The 26,330-nt window shown below is 39.2% G+C and overlaps 1 protein-coding gene across 3 annotated transcripts in view; it reads left to right on the top strand.

Annotated features, from left to right (window-relative positions):
* The window catches only part of LOC149024893 (uncharacterized), a 36,399-nt gene extending 11,295 nt beyond the window's left edge, over positions 1–25,104 (top strand). For 2 of the 3 annotated variants that reach the window (XM_089145089.1, XM_089145090.1), the window contains 4 exons: positions 17,876–18,061; positions 18,288–18,359; positions 18,467–18,613; positions 24,732–25,104. In XM_089145089.1, coding sequence (XP_089001215.1) covers positions 17,876–18,061; positions 18,288–18,359; positions 18,467–18,613; positions 24,732–24,869 — 543 coding nt within the window. In that variant the 3' untranslated portion in view covers positions 24,870–25,104. The remainder of the gene's footprint in view (positions 1–17,875; positions 18,062–18,287; positions 18,360–18,466; positions 18,614–24,731) is intronic. The other variant, XM_089145091.1, reaches the window with a different exon arrangement.
* Positions 25,105–26,330: the final 1,226 nt, after the last annotated feature.

The following is a 26,330-nucleotide window of genomic DNA, read 5'->3' as shown; positions in this document are numbered from 1 at the left end:
CTGTCAGAATCTTACTATCCTTGGCGACAAATTATGGTTGGGACTTGCAATAGTTTGATGTTAAAAATGCATTCTTGCATGGTGAACTAAAGGAAGAAATTTACATGGAGGTTCCACCGGGTTATGAGAATGATTTAGCTGCTAATACTGTATGCAGTTAAAAAAGGCCTTATATGGACTCAAACAGTCACCGCGGGCATGGTTTGACAGATTTACTAAAGTCATGATTAGTATGGGTTACAAGCAAAGTCAAGGAGACCATACATTGTTCATCAAGCACTCATCATCAGGGGGAGTCACGGCACTACTTGTGTATGTTGATGACATAATAGTGACAGGAAATGAAGAAAAAGAGAAACAAAATTTGACTCAATGCTTGGCTAAGGAATTTGAGATCAAGGCTTTAGGAAGATTAAAATACTTCCTTGGCATTGAAGTTGCTCACTCTCAACAAGGCATTTCATCTCTCAACAAAAGTATATCACTGATTTCCTTAAAGAAACAGGAATGGCCGCGTGTAAACCAGCAAACACTCCAATAGATCCCAATAGTAAACTTGGGAATGCAGAAGAAGATGTTATTGTGGACTGAGAGATGTATCAAAGACTAGTAGGAAGACTAATCTACTTGTCTCACACAAGGCCCGACATAGCATATGCAGTTAGTGTAATCAGCCAATTTATGCACAGTCCAAAGGAAATTCACTTGCATGCAGCTCACCGTGTGCTACAATATTTAAAAGGGATGCCAGGGAGAGGCCTTTTATTTAGAAGGAATAAAGGAATGATACTAGAAGCATACATTGATGCTGATTATGCAGGGTCAGCAGTAGATAGAAGGTCAACCACAGGATATTGCACCTTTCTTGGTGGCAATCTTGTGACATGGAGGAGCAAGAAGCAGAATGTTGTGGCCCGGTCAAGTGCAGAAGCCGAATTTCGTGCAATGGCTCAAGGAATATGTGAATTACTTTGGTTGAAGATTATCTTAGAAGACCTAAAGGTTGAATGGGGTGGACCAATGAGACTCTACTGTGACAACAAATCAGCAATCAGTATAGCACATAACCCTGTTCAACATGACAGAACCAAGCACATTGAGATTGACAGACACTTCATCAAAGAGAAGCTGGATAGTTGACTGATTTGTATGCCGTATGTGTCTACACATAGTCAACTTGCTGATGTACTTACTAAAGGATTGAGCAGCTCAACCTTTCAAAAATGCATATCCAAGGTGGGAATGGAGAATGCCTATTCACCAGCTTGAGGGGGAGTGTGGAAAACCTTAGAATCATATCATAATATTTTATTAGTATCTTTATTCTAAGTAGATCAGATTGTAATATTCTATTACAAGTATTTTTCTTATTGTATTTTCCTATTCTAGGTAGATTACTCATTTATTGCAATCTTCTATTCTAGGTAGATTTCTCATTTATTGTAATCTTCTATTCTAGGTAGATTTATCATTTATTGTAATCTTCTATTTTAGGTAGATTTCTCATTTATTGTAATCTTCTATTCTAGGTAGATTTCTCATTTATTCTAATCTTCTAGGTTGGATATTCTTTCCTATTTCATAGATAGCAGCTGTGTATATGTATTGATTGTAAAGTTCTGAATAATACACACAAGAATAAAACACTTCAATTCCTATTTCGTCAAGAAGTATGACGCCCAAGGGAACCTCAGTGTTCCTAAAGAACCTAAGAAGGATTTAGGGATCAGGGGAGACCCTTCAAGGGCAACTTCCCATCCCAATCCTCCGAACTTGCCTTTGCCTCTGGTAGTGAGCAGGGTGACCATGTGCGTGAAGATGTTTCTTCTGAGGGCACTGTTGAGTTGGGTAAGCCCAGCAGATTTTCAAGCCCCGCTTGACAAGAAGCACTCTAGCTTTACTGCTAGGTCTGGCCCTTTGTTTTTCCCAAGTCTTCTTCGCCTTCAGCATCTTCAATTGATGAGGACTGCTTTCCAAATTCCCTTTGACTTTCAACTTAGGGTCCTTGGGCCATTTAAGAGGGCATGTTTGTTGAGGGAAAAGGAGTTCCCTCTTTACTTTGACTCCATGATGGGAGGGATGTGAGTGCCATTCCACCCCTTTGTGATGCAAGTTCTGTATCGCTTTAACCTTGACCCAATAATGCTTGCTCCAAATGGTTGGAGAAGCTTGATTGGGTTCATCGACTATTGCCACAACATGAAGGTTGAATTGAACTTGAATGTATTGTCACCTTGAAGACTATTTCATATTGAATTGAACCTGAATGTATTCCGTTGTGTCTTCACCTTGAAGACCGTGGAATGCGAAGGCTGGTATAACTTTAGTAGGAGAGGAACCGCCATAACTGAATTCATGGTGTTCAAAGAGGACACCTTACCCTCCAACAATAAGGGTTGGAGGGATAGATACGTAGCATGTCTCCCTCCTTAGGACTGCAGTCGTCGATTGGCCCACTTACACTAGGAGTAGGTTAAGATAGATAAACTTCAAGCCCACCCTCTCTATTGAGGAAGATGCTATCTACCGGAAGTTTGTTAGGTGCTAGGGGGTTTCTGTCCACGACAGAGAGATGGACTTTGCTGTCCTTTTGATGATATGGGGAATCATGGATGGTGAGTCCCCTTGCTTTCTAGCCTCTTCCTTATTTCTGATTCTTGAGAACCATTTCTAATTGATGTGTTCTTTTACAGGCCCTGTAATGGCTGATTGTTAGGCAATGCTCCAATCGTATCTGGCAACACAAGCAGCTACCCGTGATGAGTGTGATAAGACCAGGGGGAAGTGGACTGGTCCTCCTGTCAACCCCAACACTTTGCCTAGTTTAGTAGCAAAGGTGCCTCCAGAGTCATAAATGAACTCTAATTGACCTAGATCAAGAAGCGGGGGAGGAGGTCACCTGTGCTTCTTCCGAGAAGACTGGAGCTGTCAGCTAGCAGGTGCCCAGCTGCTCCTCGACATGCAACTTCTCAGCCTCCTGCCCAACTTGGGTTCCAAGTCAAGGAGGGCCCGTAAGGGTCCAGCATCACCCTGTAAGGGGAAGGAAAAAGTATTGAAGACTACTGGGCCGCTTGGGGCCCAGTCAAAGGATGCCTTAGATCTTCCCCCCTTCAGAGAGATTGAGGAGCCCACCAAAGAAGCACCCATAAGGCCACATTTCGGGGGGGGGGGTTACAATAGTGAGGATGCCTACAACTGTAGGCACCGTTGGAGGTTTTGTAGCATCCACAACATTAGGGATGGCCCCAACTATGAGGGCTTTTGCACCTCCCAGTACTAGAATACCAACAACGACATCAACACCATCAGCAACAGCAGCAGTAACATTAGGGGCAATTGCCTCAACAAGGAGCACAACCACCAGAATTGCTCGAGGGTCTACCCCAAGAGGAGAGACTTCAACTCTTGCTAAGTGGACACCTCGATTGCTTATTTTAGAGGGAGCTACTATCCAGGGGGACTCATTCAAGTCAAAGCAATGGTTGGAGAACGCCACAACACCTCTTGACCAGAAGCGATGGCAAGAGACAACCCTAGGTACCCCTGCAATCTCTGGTGTCAATGTAGTCACTTTCCTGAGGTGACATTTAAGTTAACATTTTTCCTTGCCCCCAATTCATCTTTAATTCCCTTCTTATTTTGCAAGAACACATACTCATTAACAGGTCAAATTGATGAGATATTGAAGAGGAGTTGGAATCTCAATGCTGAAGTGGTGAAGCTCAATAAGGATGTTGTTGCAACTAAGAAGCAACTCAAAGACCCTACTGTTAAGTATGTGGAGTCTTCGGCAAAGCTTAGGGAGGCTACCAAGGAGTTGAAATTAAAGAACAAGAAGCTAGGAGAAGTTTGAATCAACTCCGACTATCAGAAGAAGGGAAAGGAGGAGGCTCAGAAGAATGAAATAGAAGCCCTTAAGGCCAGAGATTCAACCATCTTTGAAAAGGCTAAGGTTGAATCTGACCTAGCCAAGAAGGTGAAAGAAGTGCAGAATCTGGAGCTTGAGGTAGGAAGGCTTCAAGGTGAGAATGCCCACTTGACTTCTCAGAACTCAAGGTTGGAGTTAAAGAAGAAATCTGTTGAGGATGGGCTTCAAGATTTGCACCGTCAAGTCTTTAAGCTCAAAGAAATGGCATCAACTATTGAAGAAAGGGTTCTGAAAGACTTTAGGGCATCTCAGGAGTACAAGGATGAGATCATCCAGGTAGCCATGCCAGGTTTTGTGTAGGGTTTGGACACTGCCTTCTCATTCATGATACAGAAGCTTCCTGAAGAGGCTCTTAAGTAGTTCTACCCCCTGCCCTTTGATGCCAATACTTGTATGAGGCTCAACATCCCTATCTTTAGCTAGATGGCTCCTCTAACTACTTCAACCTCTACTCCATCTGTCACTAAAGAGGCTCCTCCTCCTAATCCTTTTGACCATTTTCCTGATGGATTACCTCCTTGCACTCCTTACCCAGATGTGGTAGAAGAAGGTCTCCCTGAAGAAGAAAGCGAGAGGGCGCCCCAAGCTTAGGCTGAAAAGAATCCTCCTACTTTTGCTGATCTGCCTACTGTTGATGCTGATCCAATTACAACTGCTGCTGCTGAATGAAAACCTGTCTTTTTATTTCATTTTCGTTGTGTCTATTTTTGTTTTGTTTTTTGTAGATCGCTCCTTGTAGATATGTATCATTTTTACCTCAATGACAATCAGACTTCCTTTCAATTTCATGAAGATTGTGTCAATCCTCTTTGTCATGTTACTTTACCAAGGTTACTTCTTTCCTTAGACAAGATAGCTTTGGCATGCTAAATAACTGGCTAGGCAAATGCATGGCATTCCATGCACGAGCAAGTACCTTGTCTATTTTGGAATCTTTAAGCTTGTAAGTTCCAGGTTGCAACTCACGAACTACTAGGTAGGGACCTTCCCATTGTGGGGATAACTTATTTCTTCCTCTGAGGTTAGAGATGTTTGCCTGACGGAGCACCAAGTCACCCTTTCGGAAAGTCCTGCTTCATACTCTAGAGTTGTAGCACTTTGCAACCTTCTTCTGGTAGGCAACATTTTGATAGAATGCAACTTCTCGGACTTCATCAAGGAACTCCAAATTAGCTTCGATGCCCTCCTCATTCGCCTCTTCATCATATTGGGATGACCTAAGGGATCCTGCTAATACCTCCACTGGAACTAAAGCATCAGTGCCATAGGATAGTTTAAAGGGTGTTTCTCTTGTTGGAGCTCTAACAGAAGTTCTGTAGGCCTATAAAACATGATGTAGTTCCTTGAGCCATTGCTTGTTGCTTTCATCTAACCGCCTCTTAATTTTATCCAGTAAAGTTTTATTAGTAACTTTGACATGACCATTACATTGTGGATAAACAACTGCAACTCTTCAAAAGTCAATTTGATACTTCTGACAAAACTCTTTGAAGATTGGGTTATCAATTTGAGTACCATTATCTATTATGAGTATCTTTGGAAGACTAAACCTGTAGATGATCTTGGTTACATCTCCATTTGCTTTTTTGTAATGGAAGCCACAGGTTCAGCTTTTACCCATTTGATGAAGTAGTCAATGACGACAATTAAGAACTTCCTTCTTGTTGATGTAGGAGGAAAAGGACTTAAGATGTCCATTCCCCACCTTACGAAGGGAACTAGGCTCAGGATGGACACTAATGGTACTTGATGAGCACATTTATGTGTGAAATCTTAGGGCATAAAGCATTCATTTTACACACTTAGAGTGGAGCTACCTTGGGTTTTATATTGGTTTTGCAAATTTTAGGACTTTTCAAGATTTAAGCAATTATTTGGAGTTTTGGGTATGAAATATGCAATTTTAAACGTCAAGAGTTCCATTCAAATTCTCAAGTGCAAAAATGGGTCTGATTAGAAGCATAATGGGCTAGAGATGTGATTATGGACCAACTCCAAAATATTTTAGAGACAAACAAGCAAATTTTGATCTACGGCTGAGATTAGAAGTTATCAATCAAATCTACAGAGATATTATTGAGAGTCCTAATGGAGAAAAAGAGTCCTTGCATACTTCAATATCTTATTTCCTATTTGGGATTTGATCAAAGAAAGAAAAAGAGGAAAAATAATTATATTTAGAGAAGGAAGAGGGAAAAATCCCGTTTTTGAATCTCTGTCCAATTTCGATCAAGCCCTTCATCGAATGGTCATCCGGTCTCCGATTGAGCTGATTTTTGGAGGAGGGCTTCACGACTTCATAATCCTCAAATCCAACGGTTAAATTGTGCATTTGATCTCTCTAAGCCAGTCCGATTAGTACGCCAAAACCCTAATTGGTTGAGTCAGATAGGAACTCTGAGTTTGATTCAAATTTTGTCAAGATTCATATTCCATGTAAACTCTATAAAAGGAGAACATACTCCATCAAAGGAAAACGTGTTTTAGAGCTTAGTAGAAGCACTCTTTCTTTTCTCTTTAGTTTATTTAGGCTTTCTCTAGTTTTCCTTGATTATTTTTGTGAGATTCTAATTTCTAAATTGAATGTTTAGGTTTAACTTTACTATGTAATGCAATTTCAAGTTTGAGGATTCGTTTGTCTTTGGGTCTAGCAATTACAAATCTAGATCTAGATCTGGTTGTTAGGGTTGGTTGAGATTCGAATCGTTTGTTCAATTCTTTTTTATTATTTGAAGTTTAAAGATGCAAGTAAGTAACATTCTTTAATAATCTTCTCTCCCCCCCTCCATTCCCGCTTCTATCTACCCCTCCATATTCTTAATTTAGAATTTACTTTCAACATTTATTTATTGTTCTCCCTTCCCCTGGGTCCTTGATCAAAGATGCCTACAGTCGTGCCTCTCTTTGGTTAAGGTTTCCTTTTTCCTTTTATTGCTCTGTTATTTATTTTCAGTAATTTACTTTCAATATTTATTTATTGTTCTCCCTTCCCTTGGGTCCTTGATCAAAGATGCCTATAATCGTGCCTCTCTTTGGTTAAGGTTTCCATTTTCCTTTTATTGCTTTGATTATTTCCTTTATGCGATTTTTTTTCTCTAATATCCGTTCCCCCGATCGGTGGACTGTAAGCTGCAGCAAAGGGTCCACGGTCAAAGTCACTATAATTATACTCCCCTTCCCTAGATCCAGAGTTGACACTCGGATCACTTCCCTTTTATTTTTATTTATTTATTGTTTGCATTTTTTCTGCCTTTTATTAATTATCGTTGGTTATGTTTGCTTTATTTTTTGTCTCAATTCGATTGCATTAGATGTATGAATTAGGACCGCTCGTTTAATTTAATTAATAAGTTAAAATCTTTAAATCATTGCACTCTCGTATTATCATTAAGAGGTTAATTCTAAAGTGGCATATCTTGTTGAGATCGACCAATTAGCTACACGATACCGTGCTCTTGTGGTTATTTTTATTTCACAAACATAAAAATAACCGCAAGCGCATGGTATCGTGTAGCTAATGGGTCGATCTCAAGGAGATATGCCACTTTAGAATTTAACCTCTTAATGATAATGTGAGAGTGCAATGATTCAAATTTGTTAACTAATTAATTAAACTAAATGAGCAATCCTAATCCATACATCTAATGCAATCGAATTGAGACAAAAAATAAAGCAAACATAACCAACGATAATTAATAAAAGGCAGAAAAAATGCAAACAATAAATAAATAAAAATAAAAGGGAAGTGATTCGAGTGTCAACTCTGGATTTAGGGAATGGGAGTATAATTATAGTGACTTTGACCGTGGACCCTTTGCTGCAGCTTACAGTCCACCGATCGGGAGAACGGATATTAGAGAAAAAAAATTGCATAAAGGAAATAATCAAAGCAATAAAAGGAAAATGAAAACCTTAACCAAAGAGAGGCACAACTGTAAGCATTTTTGATCAAGGACCCAGGGGAAGGGAGAACAATAAATAAATGCTGAAAGGAAATTGCAGAAAGTAAATAACAGAGTAATAAAAGAAAAAGGGAAACCTTAAACAAAGAGAGGCACAATTGTAGGCATATTTGATCAAAGATCTAGGGGAAGGGAGAACAATAAATAAATGCTGAAAGTAAATCCTAAATTAAGAATATGGAGGGGTAGATAGAAGCGAGAATGAAGGGGGGAGAGAAGATTATTGAAGACTGTTACTTGCATCTTTGAACTTCAAATAAAAAAAAAAAAGAATTGAACTAACGATTCGAATCTAAAGAATGATCTAGATCTGCAATTGCTAGACCCAAAGATAAACGAATCCTCAAACTTGAACTTGAAATTGCATTATATAGAAAAATTAAATCTAAACATTCAATTTAGAAATTAGAATCTCACAAAAGTAATCAAGGAGAACTAGATAAAGCCAAAATAAACCAAAGAGAAAAGAAAATGTGCTCCTAAACTCTAAAACACGTTCTCCCTTGATAGAGTATGCTTTCTTTTATAGAGTTTACATGGGATATGAATCAAACTTGGAGTTCCTATCTGACTCAACCAATTAGGGTTTTGGTGTACTAATCGGACTAGCTTAGAGAAATCAAATGCACAATTCTACCGTTGGATTTGAGGATCAAGAAGTCGTGAAGCTCTCCTCTAAAAATCCGCTTGATCAGACACCGGATGAAGTAGTCAATGACGACAATTAAGAACTTCATTCTTGTTGATGCAGGAGTAAAAGGACCCAAGATGTCCATTCCCCACCTTACGAAGGGAACTAGGCTCGAGGATGGACATTAATGGTACTGCTAGGGTCCTCTGAACAGGCGAATGTATCTTACAAGGCCTATAGCTTTGCACATATTTCCAAGTATTTTTAAGCATGGTTGGCCAATAGATTCCTTGCCTTAGGATTTTAAAGGCCAATGCTTTGGCCTCCATATGTCCTTCATAGATACCCTCGTGTACTTCAGCTAAAGAGTATTGTGCACTTGAAGGACCTACACATTTTAGGTGGGGTCCTTCAATTGATTGTTTGTATAATGCATCTTTTACCAACATGAATTTTGCTGCTCTCCTCTTGATGGTGCGAGCCTGTTTCTTATCTTTGCAAGTGATCATCCTTGGGGTAAGAGATCATAGGGTTCATCCAGGATGGTTCCTCTTCATCTATATCCATCAGTTCCAATTCTTCAATGCTTGATTCATGAAGAACTTCCTGATAAATTGAAGCCTTAATATCTTCGAATCCAACAGAGGCCAATTTAGCCAATATATTAGCTTTTGCATTATTTTCCCGGGGATTTGAGTGATGATGAAGTTCAAGAAATGAATCTTCAATTCGTTGACTTTAGTTAAGTATTGAGACACTCTTTCTACTTTTACTTCGTAAGTTCCCTGAACATGGTTCATTATAAGTCGCGAATCATTGTAAACTTCAATGCTTTTGACGTATACAGATTTTGCCAGACGTAGGCTAGCTACTAAGGCTTCATATTATGTGACATTGTTGGTTACTAGAAAAGTGAAACGGAGTGCATGGTTGATAATGAAGCCATTTGGGCTCTGTAAAACTAGATCAGCTCCACTTCCTATTGCATTATTGGCTTCATCCACAAAAAATGTCCAGACTTCCAGGGGTGTCTCAGACTCTTTGTATGCGGTCCATCCAGTGGAGGATTCTACTACAAAATCAGCTAGGGCTTGACCCTTAATAGTTGTCCTTGGTTTAAAATCCACTTGGTGTTCACTCAACTCTATTGCCTAAAATACCATTCTTCCTACTAAGTCTAGGTGGTGCAAGATCTTTTTTGAGGGGACACTAGTTAAAATAGTTACTAGATGGGCTTGGAAGTATGGTATGAGTTTCCTAATGGATACCATTACAACCAGAGCTTGTTTTTCTATCTCTGGATACCTAGACTCAACTCCAAGTAGGACATGCGCCGCATAATAAATAGGCTGCTGCCCTTTTCTTTTTAAATTAAAACTGAGCCTACAGCATTAGGTGAAGTTGCCAGATACAAAAAAGGTTCCACTCCAGGGAGTGGATAGGTAAGCAAAGGTGAAGTACTTAACTTAAGTTTGATATCTTTAAAAGCATTCTGACAAACTTCATTCCAAACTATCCCCTTCGTTGCATTGAGAGACTTTAAAGCTGCAAAGCATGGCAAACACTTATCTCCCAAACTTGAGATGAAGCGGTTGAGGGTAGCTACTCTTCCAGTTAAACATTGAACTTCTTTCATAGTCTTTGGAGGTTGCATCTCAAGGATGGCCTTGATTTTTTCCGGATTGGCCTCAATGTCCCTTTCTGAAACTATGAAACCATAAAACCTAGGAACTTTCCAGAAGAGACTCCAAAAGTACACTTTTCGGGGATGAGACACATTTTCTGCGCTCTACGAACCCCAAAGACCTCCGCCAAGTCACTGATATGGTCACCTCGTTTTACACTCTTCACCAACATATCATTGATGTAAACTTCCATGTTATGCACAATCTGCTTACAAAAGATTTTGTTCATAGCTCTCTAATACGTGGTTTCAGCGTTCTTGAGACCAAATGGCATGACGGTATAATAGTAGCTTTCTCTATTGGTCATAAAGGTTGTGTGCACCTCATCTTCTGGATTCATCAGGATTTGGTTGAGTCCTGAATATGCATCCATGAAACTTAATACTTCATGACTTGCCGTCGCATCAATCAACAAATCAATTCTGGGGAGTGGATAACAATCCTTAGGACATGCTTTCTTGAGATCTGTATAATTAGTGCACATCTTCCACTTCCCATTTGTTTTTTTCACCATTATTACATTTGCCAGCCATATGGGACATTCAATAGGTTGAATAAAACCATATTTTTCAAGCTTATCAACTTTTGTTTGGAAGGCTTGATGCTTCTCAATGGAGAAGTTCCTTCTTTTCTGGATTATTGGCGTTACCCCTTTGTTAATCCACAAGCTATGTTCAGCAACACTTCGATCAATCCTTGGCATGTCCTCCGCTGACCAAGCAAAAATGTTAGCGTTTTGTGCAAGAAATGTTGCAAGCTTTCACTTGGACTCTTCACTTTGTTTATAACCAATCATGGTTCTGTGCTCTGGGTTGGTGACACTCAATGGGACTCTCTGAAGTGTCTCCATAGGTTCTCCTCTTTGCATCTTACTTTTGTCTCTGTCATCTTGTACTTCCACTGTCAGTGCTATGCCACAAATTGGTGTTGATGGTTGCTTACGGATGAAATTGAGATAGCAGTTCCTGGGCTGCCTCTGATCAGTCTTGCAGACGCCAGCACCTTCCTTAGTGGGGAACTTAATCATCATATGCCTGGGGGAAACTATAGCTCCTAATGCACTAAGAGTCGGTCTCCCGAGAATGATATTGTAAGCTTAAATATTGCGCACAACCATAAACATGGTAGGCAATGTTACTTGTCGGGGATAAGTCCCCATCGTCAGATCGAGTTAAATGTTACCTTCTACGGTGGTGGAACTTCCCTTAAACCTATAGAGTAGAGTTTTGTTTGGCGTTAAAGCTTCTTGGTCTATTTTGAGGTGTCAGAATGCCTCTAAAGACAAGATGTTTGTTGATGATCCTGTATCTATCAACATTCTGTAGACCATATGGTTAGCCAACTTTACTTTAATGATATGGCGTTATCATGAGGAGTATAAACATCCATAAGCTCCTTCTCAGAAAAAGCAATTGGTTCAAAACTAGTGAAGTGAGTGTTTTTTGAGGGCTCAATGGCGCCTACTGATGAGCACATTTATGTGTGAAATCTTAGGGCATAAAGCATGCATTTTATACACTTAGAATGGAGTTACCTTGGGTTTTATGTTGTTTTTGCAGATTTTAGGACTTTTCAAGATTTAAGCAAATATTTGGAGTTTTGGGCTTGAATCATGCTATTTTACACGTCAAGAAGTCCATTCAAATTCTCAAAATGCGAAAATGGGCCTGATCTGGAGCATGATGGGCTAGAGATGTGTGATTATGGGCCAACTCCGAAATATTGAAGAGATAAAGAAGGCAAATTTGATCTACGGCTGAGATTTTAAATCAAATCTACAGAGATATTATTGAGAGAGTCCAGATGGAAAAGAGTCCTTACATACCTCAATATCTTATTTCCTATCTTGGATTTAATTAAAGAAAGAAAAAGAGGAAAAATAATTATATTCAAAAAGAAAAAGAGGAAAAATCCCGTTTTTGAATGCCTCTGTCCAGTTTCGATCAAACCCTTCATCGAACGGTCATTTGATGTCCGATCGTGCTGATTTTTGGAGGAGAGCTTCACGACTACTTAAACCTCAAATCCAACGGTGGAATTATGCATCTGATCTCTCTAAGTTGGCGCGATTAGTACGTCAAAACCCTAATTGGGTGAGTCAGATAGAAACCCAAAGTTTTATTCAAATTCAGCCGTGCTTCATATCTTATGTAAACTCTATAAAAGGAGAGCATACTCCAACAAAGGAGAAGGTGTTCTAGAGCTTAGTAGAAGCATTCTTTCTTCTCTCTTCAGTTTATTTAGCTTTCTTAGTTTTCTTGCTTGCATTAGTGAGATTTAAATTTCTAGATTCAATGTTTAGGTTTAATCTTTTTATGTAATGCAATTCAAGTTCAAGCTTCAAGTTCAAGTTTCAATTTTTTTAGATTCGTTTTTCTCTGGGTCTAGCAATTGCAGATTTAGATCATTCTAGATCTAGATCTGGTTGTTAGGGTTGGTTGAGATTCGAATCGTTTGTTCAATTCGCAAGTAAGTAACCTTCTTTATTAATCTTCTCTCCTCCCTCCATTCCTGCTTCTATCTACCCCTCCATATTCTTAATTTAGGATTTACTTTCAGCATTATTTATTGTTCTCCCTTCCCCTGGATCCTTGATCAGAGATGCCTACAGTCGTGCCTCTCTTTGGTTAAGGCTTCCTTTTCCTTTTATTGCTTTGTTTATTACTTTGTTATTTACTTTTTGTTATTTACTTTCTGCCTATTCATTCATTATTTCGGACCACATAACCGGAGCAAGCCTACAGTCGTGCCTCTGTTTCTGGTGACTGGTGGTGTTGCATCTGCATTTTAGCTATGAACTAAATTTTATTGATTGCTTTAACATACTAACTGGTTTTATTTTTTTCCTTTTTATTTTTATTGTTCGTATTTTTTTCCCTGTCTTTTATTTATGCATTGATTGTGTTTAGTTTATTTTTTTCAATTCGATTGCATTAGACGTATAGATTAGGATCGTTTAGTTTAGTTAATTAGTTAACAAAAATTGAATCATTCCACTCTCGCATTACTATTAAGAAGTTGAATTATAAGTGGCATATCTCCTTGAGATCGACCCATTAGCTACACGATACCGTGCGCTTGCGGTTACTTTTAAATTTCACAAACACCTACCACACGAGTGCTTCTTTTAGCTTGCCGGAGAGATTCAGGAGTGGATCTCTGTTAAGTACTCGAATGAGGCAACTTAACAAAGATGGAATAACTCAAGAAGATAATAGCAATAATGGACTTTGAATAAAAGTTGAACGAGAAACAAAACACACTACTAGCAGTAGGTGAATCCTATGGCTACCCAAGAGCAATAACTCTCACAGAAACTTCCCCAATAACTCAAAAACATGTCTCCTCTACTCTTCCTTCCCCCTATTTATAGCAATTTCGTTCTTACATTATTAATCAACAGAATCATCCCAATTTGAGTAGGACTCTTCAAATCTAATCCTAAAAAGTAACCTGAATGTAATATGACTCTTCAAATCTTCCACCCGATTTAGGGGATTTGGTTGCCACGCTTTCGCTTATAGACTCGTGATACAAGGGGCTTATCAGTCTCCCAAAGATCGTGTTAAGCTTAGGAAGATCTTTATCCCTTAAAATGGCCGGAGCTTTCCCTCTGGGTCCCTCCCTCTTTGGAAGGAGTTCTGCTGCGTCTCCTTGGAGGTGACCTTTCTCCTCTACGGCCGGACCTAATGAACTGATTTAAGTGTCCCCTGACAATTAGCTTTTCAATCTCTATCTTAAGCATACGACAATCATTAGAATGGTGCCCTTTGTCCTTATGATAAAGACAATATTTGACATATCGGCCCTGTTCTCTGGCTTTTATGTAGTTTTTCAAGTTTCTTCAACAAACCAATGTCTCGAATCTGCATCAAAATGGCAGATTGTGACCGATTCAAAGGGGTAATGGCCTCTTCATCTTCATCATCTACTCGTTAGTTTTGCCATTCTTGCTTTCCTTTTTGCTCTTTTCTTGGGGGTATTTGTTTGAAGCTTTCTTCACGAGAACCCTTCTTAAAGGATTTCTATTTATCCTTATAATCACTTCGATTTGCCTCCATGACCTCCACAGTTGCCATATCGTATCCCAGATCTAAGAGTTCAGCTAGAGTTTTGGGTTTTTTTGTCCACTATAGATGTCACCAATTTTTTGTTGGTGACTGCTCTTTTGAATGCGGTGAAAGCCACATTGTTATTCAAATCTTTATTCATAATCGAGATGTTGTTGAAGCGAGTTATAAAATCTCGAATCGACTCAGAACGTCCTTGCTTTAATGCCAACAAGTTCTCCTCCCTCTTATCTTTTTTGATTCCATTCTTGAAGTGAGAAGCAAAAACATAGCCTAGCTCCATGAAATTGTTGATGGAGTGTCTTGGTAAGCAAGAGTACCAAGTTGTTGCTAGACTGTTAGGGAGGCCAGGGAAGCATCTGCTCCTCCACACATCGTAATAATGGAATTGAAATAACAAATATGGGCCATTGGATCAGTCGTTCCATCATACATGGTAAAGGTTGGTGTACGGAAACCCATAGGCAATGGAGCTGCCATGATTTCAGGAACAAATGGATCTTGATTGAGAACTACCTATATCTCATCAGAAACCTTTTTATCCAACTGGTAAAGATGATCATTCATATGTTTGATCTGCTGATAGAGGCTTTCGTCCTGTATCACTGGAGGGGCTTTGGATCCTCCTTCTGCCGATATGGAGGCACTTGATTCAGTAGAACGCTCCTTGAGAGCCTTTTTGACTTTGGGCAGTTGATGCCCTTAGTCATGGCTCCAGGAAATGAGTGTCTATCATGCTTGGTTCCTAGTCTTTCGAAAACAGAACGATGACCTCCTTCATGATGGTCTTTCCGACGATCGTCAGCTTTGTTCCTTGTTGAATTAGTAGGGAGTAGAGCCTCTCCATCTCCGTGGGCCCTGTCTTGCTGATCAAACAGGGAAGGGAACCATTGTTTTAGGCAAAACAACAATTGGGCCTTATGGAGGCATGAGCTAACTCTATTGATTCACCATTGTCTAAAATGAGCTCATCATATCCATCATCCTCACTTGGAGAGCTTGCGCTTGAACCAGATCATGCACAAGGGTTGATTTCGTTCCTTGCAAGGGAAGTCTAATATTTAACATAGTTCCATGTTCAGGGAGCTGCATCTCACGTGTTGGCCAGTTAGAGGTATCTTTTGAGGTACCCTCTTTTTGGGTGTTCACCTTCTTCCCATGTGGACATCCCTGAGACTTAGAACCGTTGTTATCTGAATTATCTCTTGCCATCTTCACTCAACAACGTAAAACACAAGGGAGAAAATGACAGTGTGTTTCCCACAGACTGCCAAATGTTGCTCTAAAATTTGTTAGCTCCTGGTTTGGTTTGACGATGACTTGAACCGGCTATCTACGGACATGAAGAATTGTGAGAGTGGGCCGCCGAGCCTCGTCGTCAGTTAGAAGTTCCAGTGCTCTTTGGACGAGAAGCCATCTCCGATGATCAAGCTAAATTCTGGATAACACAGATCCTCACTAAAAGGAGTTAATGCCTGAAGAGTTGTAGATCTTTTGGGTAGTTGCAAGAGAATAAATGCAAGACTAATCTTGGCTTACTCGCTTTTGTCCTCTAATTTTTGCTTTTATAGACGAATTCCACGTTCTTTCTAAAAAAAACAAACCTTGACCATCGGATTCGTTCAATCGGAATGGAGGGCTAGGATTGGTTATGACACCAATCTTGCTGGAGAAGCTTAGGGCTTAGTACACCTTCCCCCAGATTTTTCAGTAATCCTGACTTACGTGGGTCTTGGATGTGACGCGTTCCCTCTTAAACTTCAAACAAACCAAAAGGACTCTGCCCCCAAGAAGATTTGGACGGATTAACACTCCCATGATAGGCACTAAGCAATTAATGTATAAGAGCAGAGCATTAAATGCCAAATTTAATTCTCTGACATGCTTGCAGCTAGAAACAGGTTGTCTCCCATCGTCTCACCACTTTTGCTGAGATGTAACATTTCAGATATCTATTGAACGTCCATGCCGTCATGTTAAAATTTCCCCGTGGCAATCTCATGAGGGTAGTCCTAAGGATGAGTCACTTCCCGGAAAGTGTATGTCGAAATGTTACTAGCTGATTCCTTGACCCGAGTCAAGACTACAAGTGCCAAGCCGAACGGTTCATTCCGGTTTGGTGGTCTAAGCCAGAATTTGGTATAATAGTTTTGTTTTCTGTCGTGTTTGTATTTGCTTTGGTCTTCGTGATAGCAGTAGTGTCATGGGCTTTCCATTTTATACTAGTACCATATTGGTATCTATAGAATTTGAAATTGCAATGAACAATGAACTGATCCAGGGTTCATTTTATTTATTTATTTTTATTCCTCTTTCTTTTTTGGTGTTTGGGGTCGGGTGGGGTTGCTGTGTGGTTTGGGTTGACTGTGATGAACTTCGTACATTTGACCCAAATGTTCTCTATTTGTATGTGGATGGATCTGTAAAAAGCATTGAGAATTGCTTCTTTCCAGTCCTGATTTTGAGTTAAGAGTTTTTAAGGATGTTTCAGTAATTTTGAAGGTTTTATTCCATGGCATGCTTCAAGGATTAAATATTTTTCCAGGAGATTTCTTTCTTTTCCTCATGGGTTGGGTTTTTTCCTCCCCATTTGGGTGATGGGGAAGGCTGTTGGTTGTTACTTAGGTATAGCTACCAACTGGAAACAATGATGCATATAGAACCCATATTTCTCTACCAGTATATTTTTTGTGTGTCATCAACTGAATACGTTCTCACTGTTCGCTAAATTCACTGATCTGTAATTATCACCATGCTTGAGGAGGAACTTTTCTTTACTTTATTTTGGTTGATGTAGAAACCAGTTTCACTCTAGTTGTGGAATCATGAAATCAGAAAGCTTGAAACTTTATGAAACTATGTAGAACATGGAAGTAAAAGGAAGCTGCCGATTTAAGTGTAAGAAAACATGAAAGTAAAAGAGAAGATGCAGATTTGAGTTTAAGAAAACATTTGGTCCCTAACACGATTTGGCCTCAATTTCTCCAAATTCTGTGGATGATACTCTGTCTTTTGTTTGTCTTTTCTTAGATTTAAAAGAAAAAGGAGTAACATTGCGAATTTAAACCAAATAAACCTTAAGAGGACCAGAACCAGACTGCAGTATAATATCACCTACTTTACTTAGTACTTGCTGTTTGGACTCCTCAACCAATAAGGATTAAAAGGGGTCCTCAATTTTAATGTAAATACAGTATTAATTTCCCCTCTTAAAGGTTCCCCTCTGCCTTCCCTTCTAATGGATATATAGCATCAAATACATTATAAATTTCTTAGTCAGTTTTACTTTTTATTTTACGAAAATGTTTTGATACTAAATCAGCTGCTTTACTTACTGTTTGGACTCCTCTCTGTATCCCACATCATCAACTTTTATCTACCTAAATTAATTTTCCATCGTAAAGGTGCATGTGTTTAGCTCTCAGGAACCTGATACAAAGCTGTAAAACTTGGAATAGGGAATATATGGTCAATGTCCTCCTTTCTCTAATTACAGCATGCAACCTAGTAGTGTACTGTGGATCTTTCTGGAGAACTGTGGGTTAGATCTTTTGTTTATTAAGTTCTCTCTCTAATGATATTATCACTCTCTGCAACAGATAGGATATACCTTCTTGCCGTGTGTGCTTGCTGGGTTAAGTAATGCTCCTCAGTATGTAGCCAAGGATTCTGGGACTTCGGTGCAAGGATCCATAGTAGCGAGTGATGTTGACAGTGTAGTTATTCCAATTGACGCATGTGGAGGGGAGGGTACTCTTGCTTTTGCAAGATGCTTAAAACATAAGGTGAATTCATTTAGTTTGATATGCAGTATTCGTCTGTTATATCTGTGTCTGGCCAAATTAGTAAATGATCAACCCAGCTTATTTTCCTCATTTAGTTCTCCGGAAAATTGATAGCAGTATGACTTGATTCCCATTTGATTCTTCTCTTTCTTCAGTTTACACTGAATGAACCATGTTAAACCACCAGTTTGTAGCATGGAAAGATTCTAACTCTGGTAATTCACAGCCTTTAATAATCACTGTTGAGGAGAATCAAACAGTTCTTAATGACACACCTGATAAACTTGGGATCAAGGCGGTACGTTTAGCAGTCTTTCCAGTATCTTCATTCTGATGTATCTTTGCGCTTCTATTTATTTCATCAGGCATTTGAATATGTTGAAAGAAATGAAATTCAATTTGCAGGTCAAGGTTTCAAATTATTGGGAGGCCATTGGAGTCATTGCAGCTCACAAGGCAGGGGTAGACCCAAATTCTTTGCGGAGGAGTGGAATTAGTAACATTAGATTACCTTCTGCCGTCCCTTGTAATGGTTATATAGCATCAAATAGAGTATGAATTTCTTAGTCTGTTTTACTTACTGTTTTCAGAAATTTTGATTTCATCACTTTGCTGGAGCAGTTTCATGGATTTGTGGCCTGAGCTAAACCCATAGGTACACGGCTTTGTCACATGGCAGCTCAGACGGGCTAAGCCTGGGTTTCACGTTCCATTACAAACACATTTATTCAGAAATCTCTAGTGTTATCGATTGCAGCAGCAGATTATGAAGCTGGCTAACATTTAGCCAGTTTAAAGCCATCCTACACGAGACAGTGGATCTAGTATAGTCAATTAGTCACTGATTCACCATAGTTATTGTTGGGAAATGCCATGTCAGCATTTGCCACATCAGCCTCCAATCAATTTTGATGATGACAAACACTCTACTAATGACTCCATGTAGATATGTTTTGTCCAGCTCATCATTACAGTGAATCTAGATGCAAAATGACCGGATTAAAGAGTTACCGAAGAATAAAGCTCAAGGCCAACTCAAATCATTTTATACAAAGAACCAAAGTCAAGATTAGCATCAAGACCGTTGCTCAAAGTTCAAGCCGAAGATCAAGTCAAAGATTAAGACTTAGGCTGAAATAGGGCTTAGGACACTCTCGCATACACATTCATGTAAATGCATCAATTATATGTAATTCATATTACTAGAGTGATCTAGGACATGTTAGTGATGTGTACAATGTTTAGGATTGACAAAAAAGTCCAAAAACCCAAGCCATGTCCCACCCCAAAATTGTTCAAGCAGAACAGAGCTCAGACGGTTGACCGTCTAGTTTAGTACTTCTGCTTCTTAGAAGAACAGAATTCCGTCTGGGCTAGTCCAGGCTAGACGGACGACCGTCTGGGCAGATGGCTGACCGTCTGGCCTTGACTTAAAGCATAACGGCTAGTTTTAAACGAATATTCTCAACAGCTGTGTTTCAACGGATAGTTTTGAGACGGCTGACCGTCTGGAGAAAAGTCTCGCCAAGATTTTATATCCGTTGGGGAAATGGGGAAGGCACTGAATTGAAGTCTATAAAAGCCCAACCACCTCCATTTGATAATCATTCTTCTTCCCCATCAGGCATATATTCACTCACAAGTGAAAAAGCCAACTCTTGGTGTTTTAGCAACTTTTCTGTCTCTACAACTCCATTTAACTTTGAGGAATATTCCAAAGTTAATAAGCAAGTTTACTGAAGCAAAGCTTGGAGTTATTGAAGGCCATTGGAGTCTTTATTGATGCATTGCTGTTCTTGATTCATTCATTTATTGCATCACTCACACACAAGGGGTAAAGTGTCACTCTCCTTGTTAGGTAATATCTAATACTTCTTGTATTTTGAATTGGTTATTGAATTCTAGTCTAGGTTGATTAGAATTTATTGTTTGGATGCTCTTGTCCGTGAACGAAGATTACTTGGATACTCTTGTCTATAAACAAAGATTGTAAAGGGTACTCTTGCCCTGCAACAAAGATTGTAAGGGTTTGACTCTCTACCCACTGTATTGAAAGAGACTCACTAGTGGAAACTCTCTTGAGGCTAAGAGAGGAGTGGACGTAGACTCGTAGAGTCGAACCACTATAAATTATGTGTTGTGATTGCTGGTTTTCTTAGACTTGCTTTTAAATCATCAATTTAGTTTGAAATTGCAATCAAACCGAGAATTTAGTATAAACCACGAGGTACAACCTAATCACCCCCCTCTAGGTTGCACCAACAGTTATGAAATGTAAATTTTTTTTGTAATTGAAATGAACAAAGAGAAGAAAGTAAACTGTAAGCACAAACTGAAGCAAACCAATAACGAAAGCCTAATACTTGATCGTCTCAAACTGTTGAGCATGGCTCGTGCTTCACATTGTGTTGTTGACGGACACGGGGATTGAGCCCATGAATAGCTATAGCTTAGGAGGTTTCTAAGCGCATATATATATATATATATATATATATATATATATATATATATATATATTTATATATATATATATATATATATATATATATATTTATTTATTTATTTATTTATTTATTTATTTATTTTGTAATAGAACATACTTGTTTTGAGAAGAATATAGTGAAAAATTTAGTGCTGGACATAGCTTCATGTCGAGGTGAACCAGGGTAAAGTTTGTGCCTCTTTCTTTCTTGTTTTCTGTTCAATTGTGTGATTCATCGCTCTAATCCTTACACAAATCTTTACAAATTTGTAAAATCAAAACAAACCAAAACTAAATTGTCTTAGGTTGAAACCAAACCAAAACTAGATCTTCGTAGGTAGGTTTTAGTTTCCTTATGTTAAGGATAGTTTTGGTTTTACACAATTTGAGGGCAAAACAGAAAAATCACAGGCAACCTTAGCCGCCACCACTCCATGTGTGCAAGGCTTCAAGAATCTAACTCAAACTCAACTAGTTAAGAGACTCCAACAGATTACATCTTATCCACAAGTTAAGAGACTTATAGTTGTATGCATAGGATATATAGTTCACATCAAACACAAATAGATAACTTATGTAATTCAAACTCTAGAATAAGAGTCAAAGATTAATGTTGCACATGACTTTTGTAATTATAAATATGTAATTTGTATTACAGTCAATCTCAAGGAAGCAAACCACATTCCTGTGGACGTAGGTTGCAAAGATCAACCAAATCATGTACATCTCTTGTCAACTCTCTCATCCTCTCTCTCCCATGTTTTTCTCTCTCCCTCACCCTCTAAAAACATATTTCTTTCTCTTTCTCTTTCTCTTGGAAATTATGGACTTAGCATGGCATCAGAGCATTAGGTTCTCAATCATCCTTTTCCTTCGCTTAATGGCTTCTTTCCAATGAAGCTAAATGAAACAAATTTTTTGTTATGGAGATCTTAGATGGTGTCACTTTTGAAGACATATGACTTATTTGGTATTGTGGATGGTTCTTCTCCTTGTCCACCCGCTACCATCCCTGACAAAGATGATGCTGAGATTTTCAGATCTAATCTAGCCTATCATAAGTGGAGCCATCAAGATCAGTTACTTATGTGTTGGATCATCGCTTCCCTCACTGAATCAATTGATGCACAAGTTTTTGGTTGTACAACCTCCAAAGAAGTTTGGTCAAAACTTGAGAAGATCTACTTTACTTGCTCTTTGCTCGTATCATGCAACTTCGTCTTCAACTTCAAAAATATTTGAAGAGGTAACAGTACAATCCATGATTACCTTCTTTGTAGTAAGAATATTTCTGACCAATTGACCGCTGTTGGGAAGCCTGTGAATGATGATGAGCTATGTCTCCATATTTTAAATGGTTTGGAAGTTGAGTAATCTCCCTTTGTGATTGCTGTTACCACTCATTCTTCTCCTATCTCTTATGATGAATAGGGGGTATGTTGTTAACTCATGAGATAAGGTTACATGATGAATTGAATACTGTTGATGCTCCTTCTCCAATGGCAAACATGGCAAGCACCCAATTCTCCACCATTCTACCTCCAAGACAATCCTTTAGGGGCCTTTTTCACAGAGGGGCAAATCTGGTCGTGGTCACTCTTCTCCGCATCATGGTTCTCTTGCATATCAACCCTCATCTCAGAATGGTAACCGTCCTATTTGTTAGATATGTGACCGTCTTGGACACAAGACCAAAGATTGTTATCAACATTTCAACCATGCTATTCAAGGTACAACTTATACTCCTCCTTTTGTGAATATTTCTGAAATTTTGAGTGCTTCTATTCCAAATGAAAATTGGTACATCAATTCTGGTGCTACTCATCATATCACCAACTCTTTGGAGAATCTACACATTGCTTAACCCTACTATGGTTTAGATTAGGTTCAAATTGGCAATGGTGCTAGCCTTCCCATAAATAATACTGGTAACATTACTATTGGTACTGCATCTTCTCCAATTCATTTAAATTCTATTCTTCATATGCCCTCTATTTGTAAGAACTTATTATCTATCTCCAATTTTCACAAGATAATAATGCCATGTTTGAATTTCATCATGATATATGTTGTGTGAAGGATCCATTGATGGGGAAGTGTCTCCTTCAGGGCAGCCTTAAGGATGGGCTATACCAGATTCGATTGGGCTCCCAACCCAAAGCTTTTGTTGGCAAGAAAACCTCTTTTGAAAATTGGCACTCAAGATTAGGGAATTCTGCTTCTAAAGTTCTTTGCAATTTAATTTCTAGTTTTCGTTTACTAGTTAGTTCCAATTTTGTTTATGTTTGTGATGCTTGTCAAAAAGAGAAGAGTCATAAACTCCCTTTCACTGCTCTAATTATGTTTCTGATGGACTTTTGGACTTAATTTTTTCGGATGTTTGGGGACCCTCTCCTGTTGAGTCTATTGAGGGTTTTTGTTATTATGTGATTTTTGTGGATGATTTCAACAAGTTTATTTGGTTTTATCCCATGATTGTCAAATCTGAGGTTGTTCTATTTGTAAGAGAATCAAGTTACTTGTTGAGAATCTCTTTTCTTGTCATATTAAGTGGTCTCATAGTGATTGGAGAGGTGAATACTGAATTGTTTCTTCTTTTCTTCAAGAACATGGTATTGACCATGGATTTTCTTGCCCTCATACTCATGAACGAAATGGGGCTGTTGAATGCCGACATCGGCATATTGTGGAAACTGGGTTGACTCTCGAGTCCCATGCCTCTTGCCCTAAGAAGTTTTGGATGCATGCTTTTGAAACTGCTGTCTTTCTAATAAATCAGTTAGCTAGCCAAGTGTTGCACAATACTTCTCCTCACTTTAAGTTATTTAATTCTAGCTTGACTATGACTCTTGAGGACTTTTGGTTGTACGTGCTACCCATGTTTGAGGCCTTATAACAAGAACAAGTTAGAATTTCGATCTACTTTGCATATCTTCTTGAGATATAGTTCCCGCTATAAAGGTTATAAGTGTTACAATCCAACCAATAGTATAATTCAGGTTTCTCGCCATGTTGTCTTTGATGAGTGGTGATTCCCTTTCCTTGCCAGTGAAGTAACCCCATCCCCTACCCCACCACTTCCCTCTCTTTTAGGGCCTCCTCCAAAAGTGCACAACTCCACTCCCAATCCAACAATTCCCTTCATCATAGGACCTCCACCTAGATTGGCTTCTCTTGGAGAGTCCTATTCCCCTCCTCCTCTCACTGGTTCCCACTCCACCTCTAACTCCCCTACAATCCCCATGAATTCTGGAGTCTCTCCTTTGGCTAAACCCACTCCCTCATCTCCTACCCTAGCCGAACCACCTCTACCTTCCCCTACCCTAGCCGAATCTCCTATTTACCTTATCATTGATCTTCCTTATGACTCTAGTGAACCCCTCCCTTCCTTTACCTCATCGTACGGTTAATACTCATCCCATGATCACAAGATTAAAGGCAAACCCTAAGGCTCTCCTCTCCTCTTCCCAGCTTGAACATCCCCACTTAGAGCCTACCTCTTTTACCATTACCAACAAGTGTCCTCACTGGCAGAAAGCTATGGATGAAGAATTCACTGTTTATTGAATAATGAAACTTGGTCTTTAGTTCTGCCATCTCCCTCTCACAATGCCATTGGCTGCAAATGGGTTTTTTGGGTCAAATGCAAGGCATATGACTCTATTGACAAGAACAAAGCTCGCCTGGGTGGCAAAAGGGTTCAATCAACGGAGGGTTTGGATTACCATGAAACCTTTAGTCTAGTGGTTAAAGGTTAAACCTACCACTATTCGGCTAGTCTTAGCCTTTGCAATCTCTCATTGTTGGCCTATTAGACAACTAGATATTCAGAATGCCTTTCTTCATGGTTTTTTGAATGAAATAGTTTTACCCCAGCCATGTTGATTGATGAGGATTGAACCCTTTGCTCGGGATCCCAATAGAGATAACCAGTTCGTGAGGGATTAGAGTGACTAGACCTACCCAAAGGAGGGCTGGTGTTATAACTTAAAGCATGTTTGCCATTTAGGGACTTGCATAGTTAGATTTATAGCTGCATCCATAAACTTGCATATCATTCTTTACATATGTTGTTTATCATGATACTATGTTGATATATATGCGAGATGTGTTTTGTTACTAAGTTCGTTAGAACTCATTCCTTTTTGTGCATTGAATTATATTATAAAGATGGGTATATTGGGTCAGGAGAAATTCCGTGTGACTGTAATGATTCATGTGAAGAAGCTATGGAGGCGCCAATGGGAAGTGGAAATGTATGCCACGAAGCCACCTACAGATGTTTGGAGTGCGCTTATAGCACCCATTAATGGCAGGAGGAGGTAGATAGCACGTCATTTTGAGAAGTCAATGGATGAAGGCTGGATGACTCCCTTCATTGCAAAATTTGAAGAAAAGACCATTGCCTTTGAGAGAACTCAAAGAAACAAACCGAATTAATTTAAATTTTGCTTCCGCTGAACTCTATAAATTTTGGGACATTATTTTATTCATTTTTCTTGATCCATTCCTTTTTGAGTATTGGACTCATGTAATTCCTTTTACTTAATTATTTGGATTATTCTTGCTCTTGATTATTATTGCATGCATTTATTATCATTGATGGTAAATCATGGATCTTGTGGGTGTGAATTGCACCCATGGGTTGTCGGGTGGGACCAATACCAGCGGGTGGGGTGTGACAATTTATCTTTTGAAGTCCTCATGGCATTATTTTTATGTTGATCTATGTTGATGATATTATCCTTACTGTTAGTTCTGACGGTCTCTTGGCCCCGGTTTCTCAGGGATCTTGGCTCTGTTTTTGCATTAAAGGATTTTGATCTTCTTTACTATTTTTTGGGCTTATTTGTTACTCGATCTTCTACTGGTCTACATTTGTCTCAAAGACAGTATATTCAAGATATTCTCAAGCAGGCAAAACTAACTGATTGCAAACTACTCTCTACACTGGTTTCAACTACTGACAAGTTAAGCAAGTTTACAAGGGAATCAATGGCTGATCCTACAATGTATCGCAGTATTGTCAGTGACCTTCAATATGTGATCATGACCAGGCCCGATATCTAATTTGAGATAAATAAAGTCTGTCAGTTTATGCACTCTCCTACAGTCAATCACTGGTCTGCCGTTAAACGGATTCTTCGCTACTTAAATGGAACCTCCTCATGAGGACTTCTTATCTATCGTGATTCTCCACTTAGCTTATCTCCTTTTCGGATGTTGATTGGGTAGGTTGCCTTGATGATCTCAAATCTACTAGTGGTTATGCTACATTTTTGGGATGTAACCTTATCTCTTGGAGTTCGAAGAAGCAAAACACTATGGCCCACTCAAGCACTGAAGCTGAATATTGTGCTCTTGCTAATGCTTCTATTGCACTTACTTGGTTGCAGTCTCTGTTGTATGAATTATCGGTATATTTGCCTTCTGCTCCAATTCTCTGGTGTGATAAGATGGGCGCCACCTATCTCACTGCCAGTCATGTCTTCCATACACGAACCAAAAATGTTGAGATAGACTTTCATTTTGTTTGTGATACGGTTGCCAAGGGAGACCTCCAAGTTCAATTTCTCTCCACCAAAGACCAGCTTGCTGACATCTTCACTAAGCCTCTCTCCATCAACGGTTCAACATTTTGATGTCCAACCTCAAGGTCTTATCTCCGCCCTTGAGTTTGAGGGAGCGTGTTAAGGATAATTTTGGTTTTTTGCAATTTAAGGGCAAAACAAGAAAACCATAGGCAACCCTAGCCAAATATGGTCATCTCAATCTCAAGGAAGCAAA

This window comes from Hakea prostrata, chromosome 2, assembly GCF_041222555.1.
Source record: "Hakea prostrata isolate BN-2017 chromosome 2, UWA_Hpros_2, whole genome shotgun sequence".
Classification (NCBI taxonomy): Eukaryota; Viridiplantae; Streptophyta; class Magnoliopsida; order Proteales; family Proteaceae; genus Hakea; species Hakea prostrata.
This window is presented reverse-complemented; position numbering and strand designations above follow the sequence as displayed.